Genomic DNA, 15,749 nt, shown 5'->3' on the forward strand with positions numbered 1-15,749 from the left:
TCTCCCCATTTACTTGAGACAACTAAAAATGGCAAAAAAGAGAGAAAGAAACAAAAATGCAAATAGATGGAAATCTCCTTGCAATTTGGAAAAATGGCCATTTGTGAGGTTAAACAGTGCAAGGTGAGGAAGGGTTGGGTGGGTTTTTAGGAGCAGCAATGTTTATGATGATGATGATGATGATGATGATGATGATGATGATGATGATGATGATGATGATGATGATCTGATATTTTTGGGAAAAAGTTTGGAGGGGGGCACTGAGGTTCACAAGCTTGTGAAGGGGGACTAAATGCTACCCTTTGCTCACCCCTCATGTAAAGGAATGGTCAGAAACAGGACATCACAAACCCATCAATTCCGACTGGAGTCATTCAGCTTCATATCCTCAAGTGATGCATGCACACTCTGATTTCTAAGATACTTTATATAGGTGAAAATGTAAATTATTTTTTTATGTTTCTGTTCCCAAGTGGTGAAATGTTTCGAATTTTCCAGCATGCAGGTTTCTTTGAAAGAAGTCAACTGGAGATTAATGAATCTGATTTATGCTTGAATGTGATATACGGTATACAGACTAAGCAGAGGATGAAGGTTTACAGGATTAACACACGGACATATTTTTGTTCTCCATCAGATTTTAGGGGGAGATAGGATTTCCAATGGAGAACAATCTGTTTGTCTTCTTTTCAGGTAGTTTCAGTACGCCCTGATTTTTATCTCATCTGTTCCTCAAATTACATATTATAGGTAGCATGCCATTAGAACAGGGAATTCTTTAAGCATGGAAAGCATCTGATTGCCACAGCAGGACCTTTTTTTTTTGCACCACTCAGAGTTTTCAGATTAGTTTGTTTTGTATTGTGATTGCTCATCAAAGAAAGAAGTGAGGACTTCCTGTTCAGGACGGGTTTATTTTGCTCAGTCACAAAGTTCTTTCTGAATCACTTCTGTGGAAGACTAATAGATTTCAGCTGCAAATTGTAAGCTATCTACCACATTTAGCTTGACCCTCATATTCTTTGAGAGGAGGAGAGACCTGCTATTCATACCTAGGTCTAGAAATGACTAGGCTAAATGTGACCAAACAGTCTGGACTGCTGAAGCAGTCTCTTTTCACACACATAGGTTTAAAGGGACTGTTGAGAGATCATTTAGGCTAACTCCCTTAACACTACTGCACACAATAATAAGAGGCATGCTTTTCAGGATGAATAATAGGTATCCTTTTTTGCCCTCTAGGATTGCATTCAAGATGAATAGCTGGAGCCATGTTTTGATTCTTGTATGTTTGACCACTTTCTGTTCTGCTGATGCCCAAACTACTGGTAAGGCAATATTCAGACTACTTTAGAATTCAATGAAATCAGTGACAAAATTATTGTCATCTTATAGGTAGGATATGTATTTAAGTGTATCATCTCCCAATAAATCAGTGGGACAGTTGTCTTTAGATCTGGATTAGTTTGGTTTTGCTCCTCTTTCTGCTGAAAGAACTGAGATATCTTTACTTCTGCCTCCTGTCATTGCGGGATTTCTGCTGCCAGGCAGCCAGTGAAAGCACAGCTGTGTTGCCAAAGGAAAAGGATAAGGAAATAAAAAGATGAAAGATTTGAATGCAGGTTGTTTGCTTTCCCACCTCCCATAAATTTTTAGGCTTTTTGCATAAGGTCAAAGCAAATCTTCCCTACATTAGAGATTCCCAAGCTTGTGGTGTCCGATGTTGGACTACAACATCTCCAATTTCCAATCAGGAAAATGAGGGATGATAGGAGTTGTAGTCCAATAACATTCAGGTGCCTCTTGCATACAAGAATGGAGAAGCAAATTCTTATTGCAGCAGGGCACTGTCAGTCTTAGATACTAATATATGGGCTTCACTGTAGATTGAAGGGAGTGGGAATTCTACTGAGGGAAAGAGAGATGGGACCAAATAAAAGTTTTGAACTTTGCTGAGTGGGATTTCATTGCAACAAAGATACCACTCAGTTCCAAATCTCCCAACATTCTACCTGGATAATCTATGTATGTGTTCTGCTGCATCTCTTTAGTTCAGAATCCCTCTTTCATCAGAGCCTGGAAAAATCAGCCTTAAATTCATCTGTTAGTCTCAGTGAGATGAGACCATTGCATCCATGGGACTTACAATAAGTGTTGATTGAACAAGTCTCATTCTTTCAGGGAGTCTGATTTACTTGAGACCAACAATTGGACTTAGCTCATACATTTTTAGGAACCCCAACCCCCCCAAATCTACCAGCAACATAGCCCCTTGAGTGTGCTGGTAACTTTCCCAATCTCCAGTTTCCATTGTTGGCCAGGCAGAACTCCCCAAGCAGACCACTATCAGGGCATGAAGACAACAGTCCTCTCTGTTGCCAATTATCTGTATTTGCTTAGAAGTATACTTCTCTGAACATGTACGATCATTTTTGCTGTCATTGCCCATAGACATTTATAAACATATCCTTCATGCATTTAACTAAATATTTTCAGAGTTTATCAAAGCTACTTTCTGAACTACAGTTCCCACTGCTGGGTGGTTGCTCTTGGGAGTCCTAAAATATAGCATTTCCATGTGTTGAATATTTTACAAAAGTCATTTGGGCCAGTAACAACTATCATTGCTATGCCCAGTGGCAGCAAATCCTCTCTGTAAGTGTTACATGAAACTCTTTCTTTTAGCTGTCCTGAATCTAATGAATGTCTTTGATAAACTTAAAAGAATGTTGAAATGTGTTTGTTCAGTCTGCAGAGAAGCTTCAATTGCAGACCTTGTATTCTTGGTGGATGGATCCTGGAGTATAGGATTAGAGAACTTCAAAAGCATACAAAACTTCCTGTACACCCTGGTTGACAGTTTTGACATTGGAGAAGATAAAATCCAGATTGGGCTGATCCAGTACAGTGATCGGCCCCATAATGAGTTCTTCTTGAACAGTTTCCACAACAAAGAAGAGATCCTAGAGAAAATACAGAATTTGCACTATAAAGGAGGTGGCACCAAGACTGGAGAGAGTTTGAAGTTCATGTTGGACAACCAGTTCAATGAAATAGCTGGAAGTCGGCGCCATGAAGGTGTCCCTCAAATTGCAGTGGTAATAACAGATGGAGAAGCTCAAGACGATATTCATAAACCTGCCGAAGAAGTCAAGAATGCGGGCATTACACTTTATGCTGTAGGCATCAAAGATGCTGTTTTGTCTGAGCTGCAGGAAATTGCTAGTGACCCAGATGAAACACATGTCTACAATGTGACAGATTTTGCTGGTTTGCACGGTATCTCCCAAAATATACTGCAGGTGATATGTACTAATGTAGTGGAAGCCTCTCAACAAATTACTCAGGTCTCACCAGGTAAGTTTAAAATGTGTGTGTGTGTGTGTGTGTGTGTTTGTGTTTGTGTTTGTGTGTGTGTGTGTGTGTTTTTCTTCTACTTGTAGGCAGATCACAGCATTTGCTGGCTTTTGCATTCTGCATCCATAGTCAGAAAAGAAAACTTTTTGCATAGCAACCGAGAGTATTATTATCTGTAACATTTTGCACTGTACTGAAACTTGACTTCCAGTTTCAAGTTTTCTTTCCGCATAAAGGAGACCTTTGGGTAGTGTGGGCGGCATAGAAGTTAGATAAATAAATAAATAAATAAATAAATAAATAAATAAATAAATAAATAAATAAATAAAGAAAGAAAGAAAGAAAGAAAGAAAGAAAATTCTGGTTTTCTGCCCTGATTTTCTGTTTTGAGGTTTTTCTATTATTTCCAGGTAGCTCTGGGTGCTACATTTGTGCCCCTTGCTGCTGTTACACCTCAATCTGAGGCATCTCCAGCTGATCTGACCTGAAAGTGGTCCTTGAGTGGTTGTCCTCCCCAGGAATTTTACTAAAATGTGAAAAGTCTGGAAGATTACAGCCCGCCATAGAGTTGGTGGAATAACACAAGACAATTTGTTCACGTGTGAGCTTGTCTACATGGTCGAGCTGGAGTGGCTAAATAGGATTGCTAGAAGGGCCAGTATGCTGTTTGATACAGTCCTCATATCCAAATGGCATACAGACCTCAAGTGACCCTATTTGATCTGCTTTTTAATAGTGTATATTAAATATGTGCATTATGTATTCCAAGTTAGGCATGTGTGTTAGTTATGTGTACATCTATTGCACATACCTAATATACTTCTCTTAAAGGTCTGGTAGAGAGCCTGCTTGCAGCCTAATACACATACCTAATACACATCTTAATAAACTTATTTCCTTAAAGGCAGTGGATTTGGCTGTGGGCAGTTTCTCAAACAGTCCTTTAAGACAATGGAAACAAGAGATTTTTAATAAGTTTTAATACATGATCAGTGCATTCTTGCTGCCCTAATGGAATCTAAAAAAAAAAATACTCTTACTCTGCCCCTCTGCTGAGGAGCAGTGTTTAATTATCCAATATCCTGAAGTGGCTTTCTTATTCAACCACTTCATGATATTGGCGAATTAAAAGTGGAAGGTTTTTTGGCTCATATCCAGGAATCACATGTGCTGGGAATGATCCAAACCACAGTAATCCCACCTGAAACCCCTGACAGAAAGGAATGGGTAGGACTGTTCTGGGGGCAAGCTAATTAACTCAAGCAAAGGTGTTGTCTGACAGATATGTTAAGAAGTGAACCAGCCCATCCTTGCAGCAGACCAAACAGTGGGTAAAATGCCCATGTAGTCAAGAATGGTGTTCACAAAGAGAAAACTGGAATTTTCTTCTCTGAATTTTTGGGAAAGTAATGGCCAAAATCCTATTGTATATTTGTGCTGGCATAAGTGTAGTGGCATAACTTTAGGAGTGAATTACTGCTAAAACTAGCCACTCACCTTACTAGTCATACATCAAGTTGCATGGCTGACACACGCTAGGGACGCAAATGGCAAACTGATGATTAGCAGCAATTTGCCACCATGATTTATGCTGCTACACATCCCCCATAAATTTACAAATAGTATTCTGACCAATTTATTTTCTATCAATTTGAACAGGAATAGTAAAAACACCGAAAAAACGTGTAGCATCGCAAAAACTTAGTTCCACTAAATTCAGTGTTGTTTACTTCTGAGTAGTCTTGCATTCTGAATAGAAAGGCATACTACTAATCAGGCATTTCTTAAAGCTTTCCTATGGCACACAAGAAATTTGAAGACAGCCATGCTCAGCACAAGGTCCATTTGGGCCGATTAGCATTTCAAAATGCAAATGGGACAACTGCCAAAAAAAGGTGATTTAAACATTAAATACTAAAGCAGCCTTCTTTGATTACTCCCCCTTTTCTTTGGTTTCAGAAGACTGCTGGTTCTGACTTAGCAATTTTCATCTGAAAATCCGTTCTGAATGATGCCTGTGGAGAAATATTTGCGGAACTACTTGCTTGGAAGCAATCCGCATGGCCCTTTCCAGAAATATCCATGCTAGATTGATGCTAGCTGCTGTTTATGCATTTTTCTTTACAGACTCAATATTTTTGGGCAATTTTTTCCACCAGTGTCATTCCAGAAGTATTTCCATGGAAAAGAAGAAGAAAAAAAGTTACACTGGGCCAGGTCCATGAGAAATATATTTTAACCTGAAGTTTTATTAAATGTTCAAGGTCTCTTTCGGGCCCACTGGCTGTTCATATTATTTATGATCCATCAGGCTGAGCAACCATGCAGCTTACCAGCCACATATGACAGTTTGATAAACCTTCTGGTTTTCATGCCTGTCTGGGAATGCAAAAATAGGGGAAATATCCAGCACCTTGCAAGCCAAAGTTACTTCTTCACTGTTGTATGGCTTCTGCTTTCACTCAGGTCTCTGCTATGTGTGTAGTACAGGAAGAAGAGCTTGCTTTCTAGTGATATATGTGGTCTAAACATAGAACTTGGAAAAGTCTTTTTCTACCAAACTCCTAGAATCCCTCAGCCAGCATGGCCACTGGACACAACTGGGAGCTGTGGCCCAAAACCTTTGTAACTGTTTTTTGTTGCCTCAACATTAAATCCATGTGGGGAAATCCCAACCATACCGTGGGCCACCAAGAGACTATTAGCATGCATTCACGTTTCAAGCATAATGTGAGTCCAAACAACTGAGGTCTAACCAACTCCTTCCTCACCTTTTTTTTTTTTAAACCTCTACCCCATTTAGTGTGCCGAAAAGCCACTGTTGCTGACATTGTATTTTTGGTGGATGGTTCAACCAGCATTGGTCCAGTGAATTTCCAGAAGGTGAAAAACTTCCTGAACATACTCATTTCCAGCCTATATATTGGCTCCAACCAGATTAGAATTGGGCTAGCCCAGTATAGCGATGACACCTTCATTGAGTTTCTGCTGAACCAGTATTCATCAAAAGATAACATCCTGGAACAAATAGAGAATTTGCCTTTCCGGAGTGGAAGCACTTATACTGGTGCTGCCCTGGAATCTATCCTGAGAGAATTTTTCACCAATTCTGCTGGAAGCAGAGCACAGGAAGATGTGGCACAGATAGTCATCTTGCTCACGGATGGGGAATCTAATGATGAAGTCAAGGTTCCAGCCCGGAAGCTGAGGGCAAGAGGAATCTCAGTGTATGTGGTGGGAATTGGTGTCCAGAACACTGATGAGCTTAAAGAAATTGCCAGCAAGCCTTCTAATAAGTTTGTATTTAGTATTGACAGTTTTGATGTCCTTGAAGAACTGACTAGCAGTCTTCTTCAAACGGTGTGCTTTGCAGTGGAGAGTCAGATCAAAGGTGAGTAAAAGTACATTATGTGGTAATATAAAAAGTCAAGAGATGCTTTGCTGCCTTTTCAATGTGCAGTTTGCTGAAAGTGAATTTCCCCCATGCTTTTGAGTGAATGGCATATCGACTGCAAATACTTCCCTGATATCAGTCTTAATTTGTAAGGCAGAGGAAGAATTGGAAAATTACTTGAAAATAATTTTAGGAATGAGGTTTGTTATGAGTGAAGTTTGAACAAAAGAAATCTGAAACAGAGAGTTAAGTGTTTCACACTGTTCATTTTATTACATTGTCTGCCTTACCACTAAAACTCTAGTAGACAAGAAGGCCCAGTATTTTAATGGAACTCCGCTGAGCCAAATAGAAAGCCTTGCTAATGTAGTAATGTGGTGGTGGTGCAGTGGTGTTGCCACTGGCATAACTATTGTCATTACACAAAGTGGTGAGCACCATGAAGAAAGCTTATTCTCCACTTGTGCAATGGTTGGCAGAAGCAGGATGAGCTCTGGTTATGACACTGGTAGCCTTTTCCATTCAGTGGAAGTTCCATAGGATACTAGCCAATGTTTTCAGCCCTGTAAAGCAGGTCACCATGATCTCGTGCAGGATTAGAGCTCAAAATGCAGAGAGTTTCACATTCTCCGCCGAAGCCATACAAGAATCACAATATGACTAATGAACTTTGGTTGTTAGAGTCACCCTACAGACTCCCTAAATGTATATCAATGGAAATTCATAACAAAGGCACCTCAAAGGGCCAATCCATACGTGACATGGGAAATCTATGGATTTCCTTCACAGATGATTTTCTCTGCTTAAGAACCAGTATAGCCAGGGATAGTCAGAGGCTTAGGCTGAAATTGTGATGCTTGTCCTTCTTGTCTAACTACAGATTATTTGTTAAATTTGTCTTTTTCATTTCCAAGGCTAGCCAATATTTGCTTGGGCAAGATGTCCCATTAGGAAAGTGTATGTTCCCCTATAGCCAGGGTCTAAAACCGAGTGATCTTCCCTCCCTACAACCCCCACAGTTGGTTTTCAGGGGAGAAATTACCTAGTTTGGTCCTACATCTCTTGATCACTAATCAAGTAAGGAAGAATGGACCATTCTACAACTGATATATAGTGCTTACTTTATCCTGAAATATCCAGCATCAGCTAATATAGGACAAGAGGTTCTGGACTAGCTAGAAAATTTGTATTACTAACAAACCCACAGAGATCAGCTTGGTCTCTTGGAGTCAGCAAAAACTGACAGGCTAAATAGACCTCATAATAGTCAATTAAAGCTGATCCAGAAAGGCCAATACCATGTTGAAGCCAATCACATCAAAAGTTATGTTTCATATTGACAGATCTTTTCAACAGGTTCAAACTAATTTATTCTGACTTCTGATTGAACTGGTTCCGACATTCCGTGCAACCTCCACTTTCAGTCTTGATTGATCACTGAAAAATCTACTAACCTGCATTTGTAGTTGTTAATAATTATCTGTGGCTTCTGGTGGACACAGTTTGAATGTGGACTTTCAGGGCATTTCTAGCATTCCAAGGGAATGTAATTTTAGTCCTATTCTAAGTACTCATTCTAACCTAAGTACTCATTCTCACCAATTGCTTATAGCTTTTGGGCTGAAATTGTAAAAATTAAGAAAGCAAGGGGGAATACTGTGCTATTAGTTGCGTTTGGACAGTAACATAATGGCCGAAATCCTGTTGCTTAGTATAGTAAATTGCAATGAAAATGAGCCCATTGAATCAATGGATCTTACAGACAAGTTGGTTCACCAAGTCTGCAGTAATTCAATGGGTCTTATCTAGTTGCAACTTACCACACTAAGCAACAGGATTTCAGCCAATGTGTATAAAAACACACATTATAGGTTCCATATAATTTAGCCATAGGGAAGCACACTGAGTAAAAAAAATAATTTCTGGAATCAGTGAGAAAAACGAGTTCCAAAATATTTCAAAGGATGCTATGATAAAAATGTGAATTCTGTTTCATATTGGCATGTCCTTTAAAAATACCTGGTTGTCTTTTCCTCTAGCATTTGTGAAGCACTACGCTGATATTGTTTTTCTTGTGGATTCTTCTGAATCAATGGGCTCGTCTAACTCTGAGAAAGTCAAAAAATTCATTGCCCAAATTGTTGAAAAACTAGATGTTGCCACTGACAAATACCGGATTGGATTTGCACAATACAGTGGAGAAGGGCAGGTGGAATTTTTGTTGAACACTTATGAGAATAAAGAGGATGTTCTTGACCACATCCGAAGCAGCATCACATTCAAGGGAGGCCCTCTGAAGACAGGGGATGCCCTGAAATTTCTGCAAGAATCATTTTTTATGGAGGAGGCTGGAAGCCGGTTTAAGCAAGGAACACCACAGTTTGCAGTCCTATTTGTCTCAGCTAAATCTGAGGATGATGTCAAGGAAGCTGCGAAAGTGCTGAAAGAAGCAGGCATCAAAGTGGTCATCATTGGTATCTTGAATTCAGATCGCAAAGAAATTGAGGCAATTGCTACCTCTCCCCTAATTTACCAGGTTGATGATGTACAGAGCCTCAGTCAGCTGCACAAGAATGTATCTGATGTTTTGGAAGTGCTGGTTCACCGACAATACGATGATGCCATCGATGCAGATGTGCCAACAGGTACAGTTGTAGATTCACATTAAACTAAATTATTAAGAGGAGAATGGAGGATAAACTAACTAGGTAATTCATTCAACCTCCATTATGTCATTGTTATTATTGCTCAGCCACAGTTCTGGTGGCTCTTTATTTCGTCAATTTATATACCTCTACTTTAGAATGAAACACTACTCTAAGCAGTTTACAAAGATAAAATAAATAACAGCCCCAACCACCTCACAAAACCAATAAAATAAATGCTCACTTCAATAACACCCCACAGGATGGTGGACTCCAAGGCAAAGACTAAGGGAGGATGCCCTTAAATGCTTCCTGAAGACAAGAATGTGTTTAGCATTCTCTTAAAGGATGAGAGGGAGAAGGCCTGATAGACTTCCATAGTGAATCCATTCCATAAAGTAGGGGCCACAGCCAAGAACGCACAATTTCTAGAAGGAAGATCCTTTCTGTAATACTAAGAATTTCATATAATTGCATCCAGTTACTTAAACTATTATACCATTAATCCCTAATAGAGCTGCAGTAAGACAATCAGGAACACACACAGTCCCAGTGATGGGGCCAACAATTGAATATTTGGTTATTAAATGTCCCCCAACCCCATCTTGAAGCTCCCAAAGGTTTCCTTGGATTGAAAGGGATCCCTAGGAGGCTTTGGAACCTAAGGGGTGAATAGAAAACTTTAAATTAAGATCAATGTTCTTGGCTGATGATGTCACTAGCTTTTACAACTGCAGAGTTACTCAACAGGATTCCAGTCACTGTATTGTAATGGCATGCTAACATGTCATTATGTTGCTTTCCCCCACTTGGAAAATTCCTGCAGACTCTCTTGTTCTTGTGATTCTAGTAGACTCACGTCTGAGCAAATAAAGCTAACCACAACACAAAAGAAGCCAATTTGCGAGCAATGGGATGGATAAAATACTGTGCTGTCACCATCAGACTACTTTCAGCACAGTCTTCTAACCATATATTCTTTTTCATGTACTGTTATATATGCTAAAATCCAGAGACTAGACCTAGCTCAAGCCAGTTGTAAAATTGTTTGAGTTACAAAGTAAGGACAGTTAACACTTGACTTTGTTTTAGCTACTGGGATATAGCTTCAAGTTCAGACCAATTCACCTTTTAGTATAGGTAGCAATTGGATTTACTTCTTGTCCATCCCATTTTCCCTGGACAATTTTTATCATGTCTGAAGGAGGGAAGAGTGTTGATTAAGCCAAGATGAACAACAACAGGGAGCTGTGTCCAATAATGACTTCCTGATCTGTCTATCCTGGGGCATTTAGAGGAATGTGTCTCCTTTTTCAGGTTTCACAGCAGTGGGAAATACACCTTTCTTGCTAAGTTAACAGGCCTTTAGACATGCTTTGAAAATGCTGTGGATGAGGGGAGAGGCTTTCAGTACTGCTAACATCCACAAGAGGGCTCCAGCCTTTCAGACTCATATTCACACACAAAACTCTGTGTAACTTATCTTCAATAGATGCTCTTTCCCTCCCCTTTCACAATGCTCCCCCAATGTTCTACATAAGCCCATCCTCACAAATTTCTCACACTAAGACTCCCCTTAGTGCAAAAATGAAGAACCTGTGGCTCTTCAAATACTATTTACTGTTATGTGTTGTCAAGTGGACCTGGACTTATGGTGACCCCATGAATAAGTGATTTCCAAAATGTCCTGTCCTCAGCTGCCCTACTTAGCTCTTGTAAACTCAAGCCTGTGGCTTCCTTTAGGCAGTCAGTCCATCTTATATTGGGTCTTCCTCTTTTCCTGCTGCCTTCCGCCTTTCTGAGCATTATTGTCTTTTCTAGAGAATCCTGCCTTCTCATGATGTTCCGCGAGAAGGATAGCCTCAGGGCCCATAGTTTTGCCTCCAGAGATAATTCAGCTTGGATTTGACCCAGGGTATCTGAAAAGCTCTCCTCCAGCACCACATTTCAAATGGATCATCTTTTTTTCATGTCTGCTTTCTTAACTGTCCCACTTTCACAGCCAGACATGATGTGATACTGCAGGATTGGAATTCCAACCAGCTTTAGCCAGCACAAAGAAAAGGTGAAGGATGATGACAATTACTATGCAACAACATCTGGAAACCCACACATTCCCTCTCTCTGCTTTAAACAGCAGGGCAACTTTCCACATTGTCTCCTCCTTCGCCTGTCCCTTGATACTACTGCTGAGATTAGAAAAATTACTGTCTTGTACTCTTCCCCATCCAGCCTGGCCAGTGGCTGTGATTACTCCTGCCAACATGTTGACTTGGAATTCTGGGACATGTAATCCATGAAAGTAATTTTCCCTAGTTCCTTCCTACTGTGATAAGACTTAACCTTGAATACTCGAGAATCAAGGATAGAATGTTAAGTAAAATCCTGTTTAGTACATATCTTTGAAGACAGAGGGGCTTATTTCTGCATAAACACTTCTAGAATTGTCTTGTCAATGTGACTTCACCACCAAAGGGTTGTGGTCACCTGTCTGCGTGTAATATATAGAGATCTCCCTAACCTCTTTTTTGCTTATTTGGTTCACAGCTTGCTCCACTGCCTCTGTGGCGGATATTGTATTTCTGGTGGATGAATCCAGTCGAATTGGTCAGAGGAATTTTCATCAGATCAGAACCTTTCTGCTCATGGTTATCAGTGCTCTGGATATTGCTCCCAATAATGTACGAGTGGCCTTGGTCCTTTACAGTGACAAACCAAGGTTAGAGTTCAGCCTGGATACCTTTGAGGACAAGTCAGAGGTTTTGAACTATCTGAAAAAGCTGCCTTATCGTGGTGGGCAAAGCTACACGGGTGCTGCCATAAATTTCTTGAGTAAAAAAGTTTTCACCAAGGAAATGGGGAGCAGGAAGGATCAAGGCATCCAGCAAGTGGCTGTGGTGATCACAGATGGCTACTCATTAGACAACTTCACTAAACCTGCATCCAAGCTCCGACGCAGTGGTGTGACTGTGTATGCTGTGGGCATCCAGAACACCTCAGCTAGTGGCCAGCTATACAAAATTGCATCGTATCCTCCGAGGAAACATGTCACTAGCCTGACTTCTTTTCTGCAACTGTCAAACATTGAGTGGATGTTAAAGAAACGGCTTTGTAATGATATTATTTCTCAGGCATTTGCCATTCCAGTGCGCTCTCGAAAAGTGAAGGAAGGTAAGGGAACAAAACTTGCAACCAGTTTCTGAATCCTTCATGTATGCTAGGCCAGTAACAAAGGCAAATTAGATTGGGAACAATGTGATCTCAAATGAAAGACAAATGAGTCAAACTCCTCGTGTGCAAGCCCAAAGCATTGTTTCTATTGAAGTCTGCCCAGCCCCCTGCTGCTTCTATGCTAGTTTCCTTGGGGAAGAAAATGTCAAAACTTTACCTTTGGGAAGGGGAAAATGTCTGTAAATATCTCCATTCTATGCTCAGGACATTGCCCTTTACATTAAGTGAGAAAGTCAGGGGATGGCAGGGTGGGTAGAGCGGTCCATTGCCTCAGACCTAAAAGAGCACAGGTCTGCCTCTTGAATGCAACTGAAGCCTATGCTACTAGTTTTTTCTTCCTTGTGGTCGTGCTTTTCTCCTTTTAGAATGGGATAGGAAATAGAAAGTAGTAGATGGAGGGTGAGGAATTGTGCCATGTCAGGGTCACTGGTCAATGTTCATCAAAAATATGCAAGCAATTATTAACAACTTCCTAAGCACTTAATTCATGGAGGGGAGGGGAATACATGGTCTTCTGGATCCCATCTGCACTGCTGAGCATAACCAATGGTGAAGGTCTATGGGTCTTGTTGTCCAACAATCTCTGGAAGACCACATGTTCTTCTCTCCAGTATAGCCAATGGCAAGAAGTGTTGGGTATTATAGTCCATCAACAGCTGGAAGGGCATACATTCCTCATCACTAACATAATTTCTTTATGGGTCAAACACTTTTGTGACAACTTGTAAGGTTATTCTCTGCATCATAGCATGTAAGGTGTTGTGCCAATTTCCTATGAAGCTGGAAAAGGCAGAACATCTGAACTGCAGAATGGTTGAGATGTTCTAATAGGGAAAGGGCATCACCACCTTAAGAGCCCCAAAGGGTTTGATTGGGCTCCTACAAGGACTAGATTCCCTACCCTATTATCCACTATTATTTATTTAATAAATCTCTATACTGCTTCCCATATCTAACAGTACCATGTGCAAACCATGTTAGATTCTATTTGTATATGGCCTTCTGATTTCTATTCACTCACTGTTTAGTTTCTTTCTGGGGAATTACATCGTCTTCTACAACATTTGGTTTCATTTTGTTGCAACTGAGCATTTCTTGAACATTGCATGAAACTGAACAGTCATTCTTGTTTTTTAGGTTGTGTGCATACTGAGGAGGCGGATATTTATTTCCTGATTGATGGGTCGGGTAGCATCTATCCAGAGAACTTCCATGAAATGAAAGTCTTCATGAATGAATTGATCAATGTGTTCCAGGTTGGCCCCGACAGAGTTCGTTTTGGGGTGGTTCAGTATGAAAGTAAACCCCAAACAGAATTTGTAATTAGCCAGTACAATACCGTGGCAGGCTTAAAGGAAGCCATCAGAAAAATTCAGCAGCTAGGTGGTGGCACCAACACTGGAGATGCTTTAAGGTACATGCAGAGCCTGTTCAAAAACGCAGCTAGGGACAACGTTCCCCAGTTCCTTATCATAATAACAGATGGTAAATCCCAAGATCAGGTGACCAAAGCAGCTGAAGAGCTGCGTCAGGATGGGATTGTGATATATGCTGTTGGTGTCAGGGATGCTGTCCAAACAGAACTGGAAGATATTGCTGGGACAAAAGACCGGATGTTTTTTGTGAATGATTTTGATTCGCTAAAGCTCATCAAACATGACATTGTGCAAGACATCTGCTCTCCTGAGGGTAAGGTATTTTCTCATATATACTTCACAGCCAGTCTTCCGAAGATCGCATATTGTATATGCTTGCAGATGTATTACTTGCATTACGGTGATAGCATCAGCAGTTGTGGTAGTAGTTACATTCAGTATTAGGTCATTCAATGGAATGTCTGTCCTGATCAGGGTTGCCTCTAAGATGATTGACTGCAGGCACACAACTCTGGCCCCCTCTGCACAGCTTCCCTTCTCCTTTTCCTTCTCCTCTGCAGCCCCTGGTCATGACAGAATTTTGTGTGCTTGCAGGTAGTGGAGTCACAAGCGCCCGGAGGGGAGGTGGCATGCAAGAGAGAGGCAGAGTCCTGCCTAGCAGGGCTGAAAATTGGAGGGTACATCGGTCTTGATCCATACAGAAAGATTCTGAGATGGGGAATGCACTCAATTTTGTGATTTAATGCATTCTGATAATTTCTCCAGGCATAACCATAAAACATTACAGGTTCTTCCTTGAGCCACTGCTTGTGCTGGCTGAAGGATGCTGCAAACAGTCTACCAAAAGGCTGTACCATGCAGCTGATGGTACCAAAGATCTGTGGCAGCAGAGACCACAGCTAATTGAGGCTAACTGATGAGTTGCTGAGGCAATCTCAGTTGTATAGCCTGCTGCACATAGTTGCACCAGCCTTTAACAAGTTACACAAGTATACATATGGCAATAGGATTTTGGCCACTATTTCCAGTAATGTTAATAGGGATGGATGGAATGTCAAATTGTTATGGAGGAGTATGGTATATATGTGAGATGTATTTTTCTAAGGATGCAGTGGTGTTTGTCTGTTCCAGCAAAAATTATAAGGAATCCTATGACCCCTTTAAAGCGATCAAGTTGTATTTGGCATAAGCATTTGTGGACTGTAGTCCACTTCCTCAAATGTACAGAATGTAGTTCCAGTTGTCAGACATTTACACAGTAATGGAAAGGGCAAGGTATGAATTACAGTGGAAATGCAGGTACAAGAAGTTTGGCGTGGTAACAATCAATTAGTGATTGACCGTTCTAGGGGTAGCACATGGAGATCTTAATGGTGAAGCTTGAGAGTCATTCAAAGGTCACTGGTGGTTGGCAAGTCTATTCAAGCATTGAAGAACAGCCTTGACAGACCAAGATGAGGAAAAAGCCCTTGTTTAAGCTCATTATAATGGAAGATCATACTTTATTTTGTGGTTGGTCATTCAAAGCTAAGCATAAACATCATAAGCTTTCTTTGCAAGTCTGATCTTGGCAGGGGAACGATCTCTTGGGAACTCTAGTTGCTGAATGAAAAATATAGTTTTTATCACAGGGGATTCACATTTCCCTTAACATCTAGTCTGATAATCAGAATGAACAATTTTCAGTTGTAGCCTAAGTATTAGGTCATACAGTAAGAGTTACTTCAGATCAGACTATTGCTCAGA

General features: G+C 40.6%; 1 protein-coding gene across 1 annotated transcript in view; it reads left to right on the forward strand.

Moving 5' to 3' along the window:
* The first annotated feature begins 232 nt into the window (after window positions 1–232).
* The window catches only part of LOC110086127 (collagen alpha-4(VI) chain), a 106,922-nt gene continuing 91,405 nt past the window's right edge, over window positions 233–15,749 (forward strand). The window contains exons 1-6 of the mRNA XM_073003491.2: window positions 233–1,328; window positions 2,749–3,357; window positions 6,161–6,748; window positions 8,791–9,396; window positions 11,944–12,567; window positions 13,765–14,316. Of these exons, the coding sequence (XP_072859592.2) occupies window positions 1,199–1,328; window positions 2,749–3,357; window positions 6,161–6,748; window positions 8,791–9,396; window positions 11,944–12,567; window positions 13,765–14,316 (3,109 nt within the window). The 5' untranslated portion in view covers window positions 233–1,198. The remainder of the gene's footprint in view (window positions 1,329–2,748; window positions 3,358–6,160; window positions 6,749–8,790; window positions 9,397–11,943; window positions 12,568–13,764; window positions 14,317–15,749) is intronic.

This window comes from Pogona vitticeps, chromosome 6 (assembly GCF_051106095.1).
Source record: "Pogona vitticeps strain Pit_001003342236 chromosome 6, PviZW2.1, whole genome shotgun sequence".
Taxonomy (NCBI): Eukaryota; Metazoa; Chordata; class Lepidosauria; order Squamata; family Agamidae; genus Pogona; species Pogona vitticeps.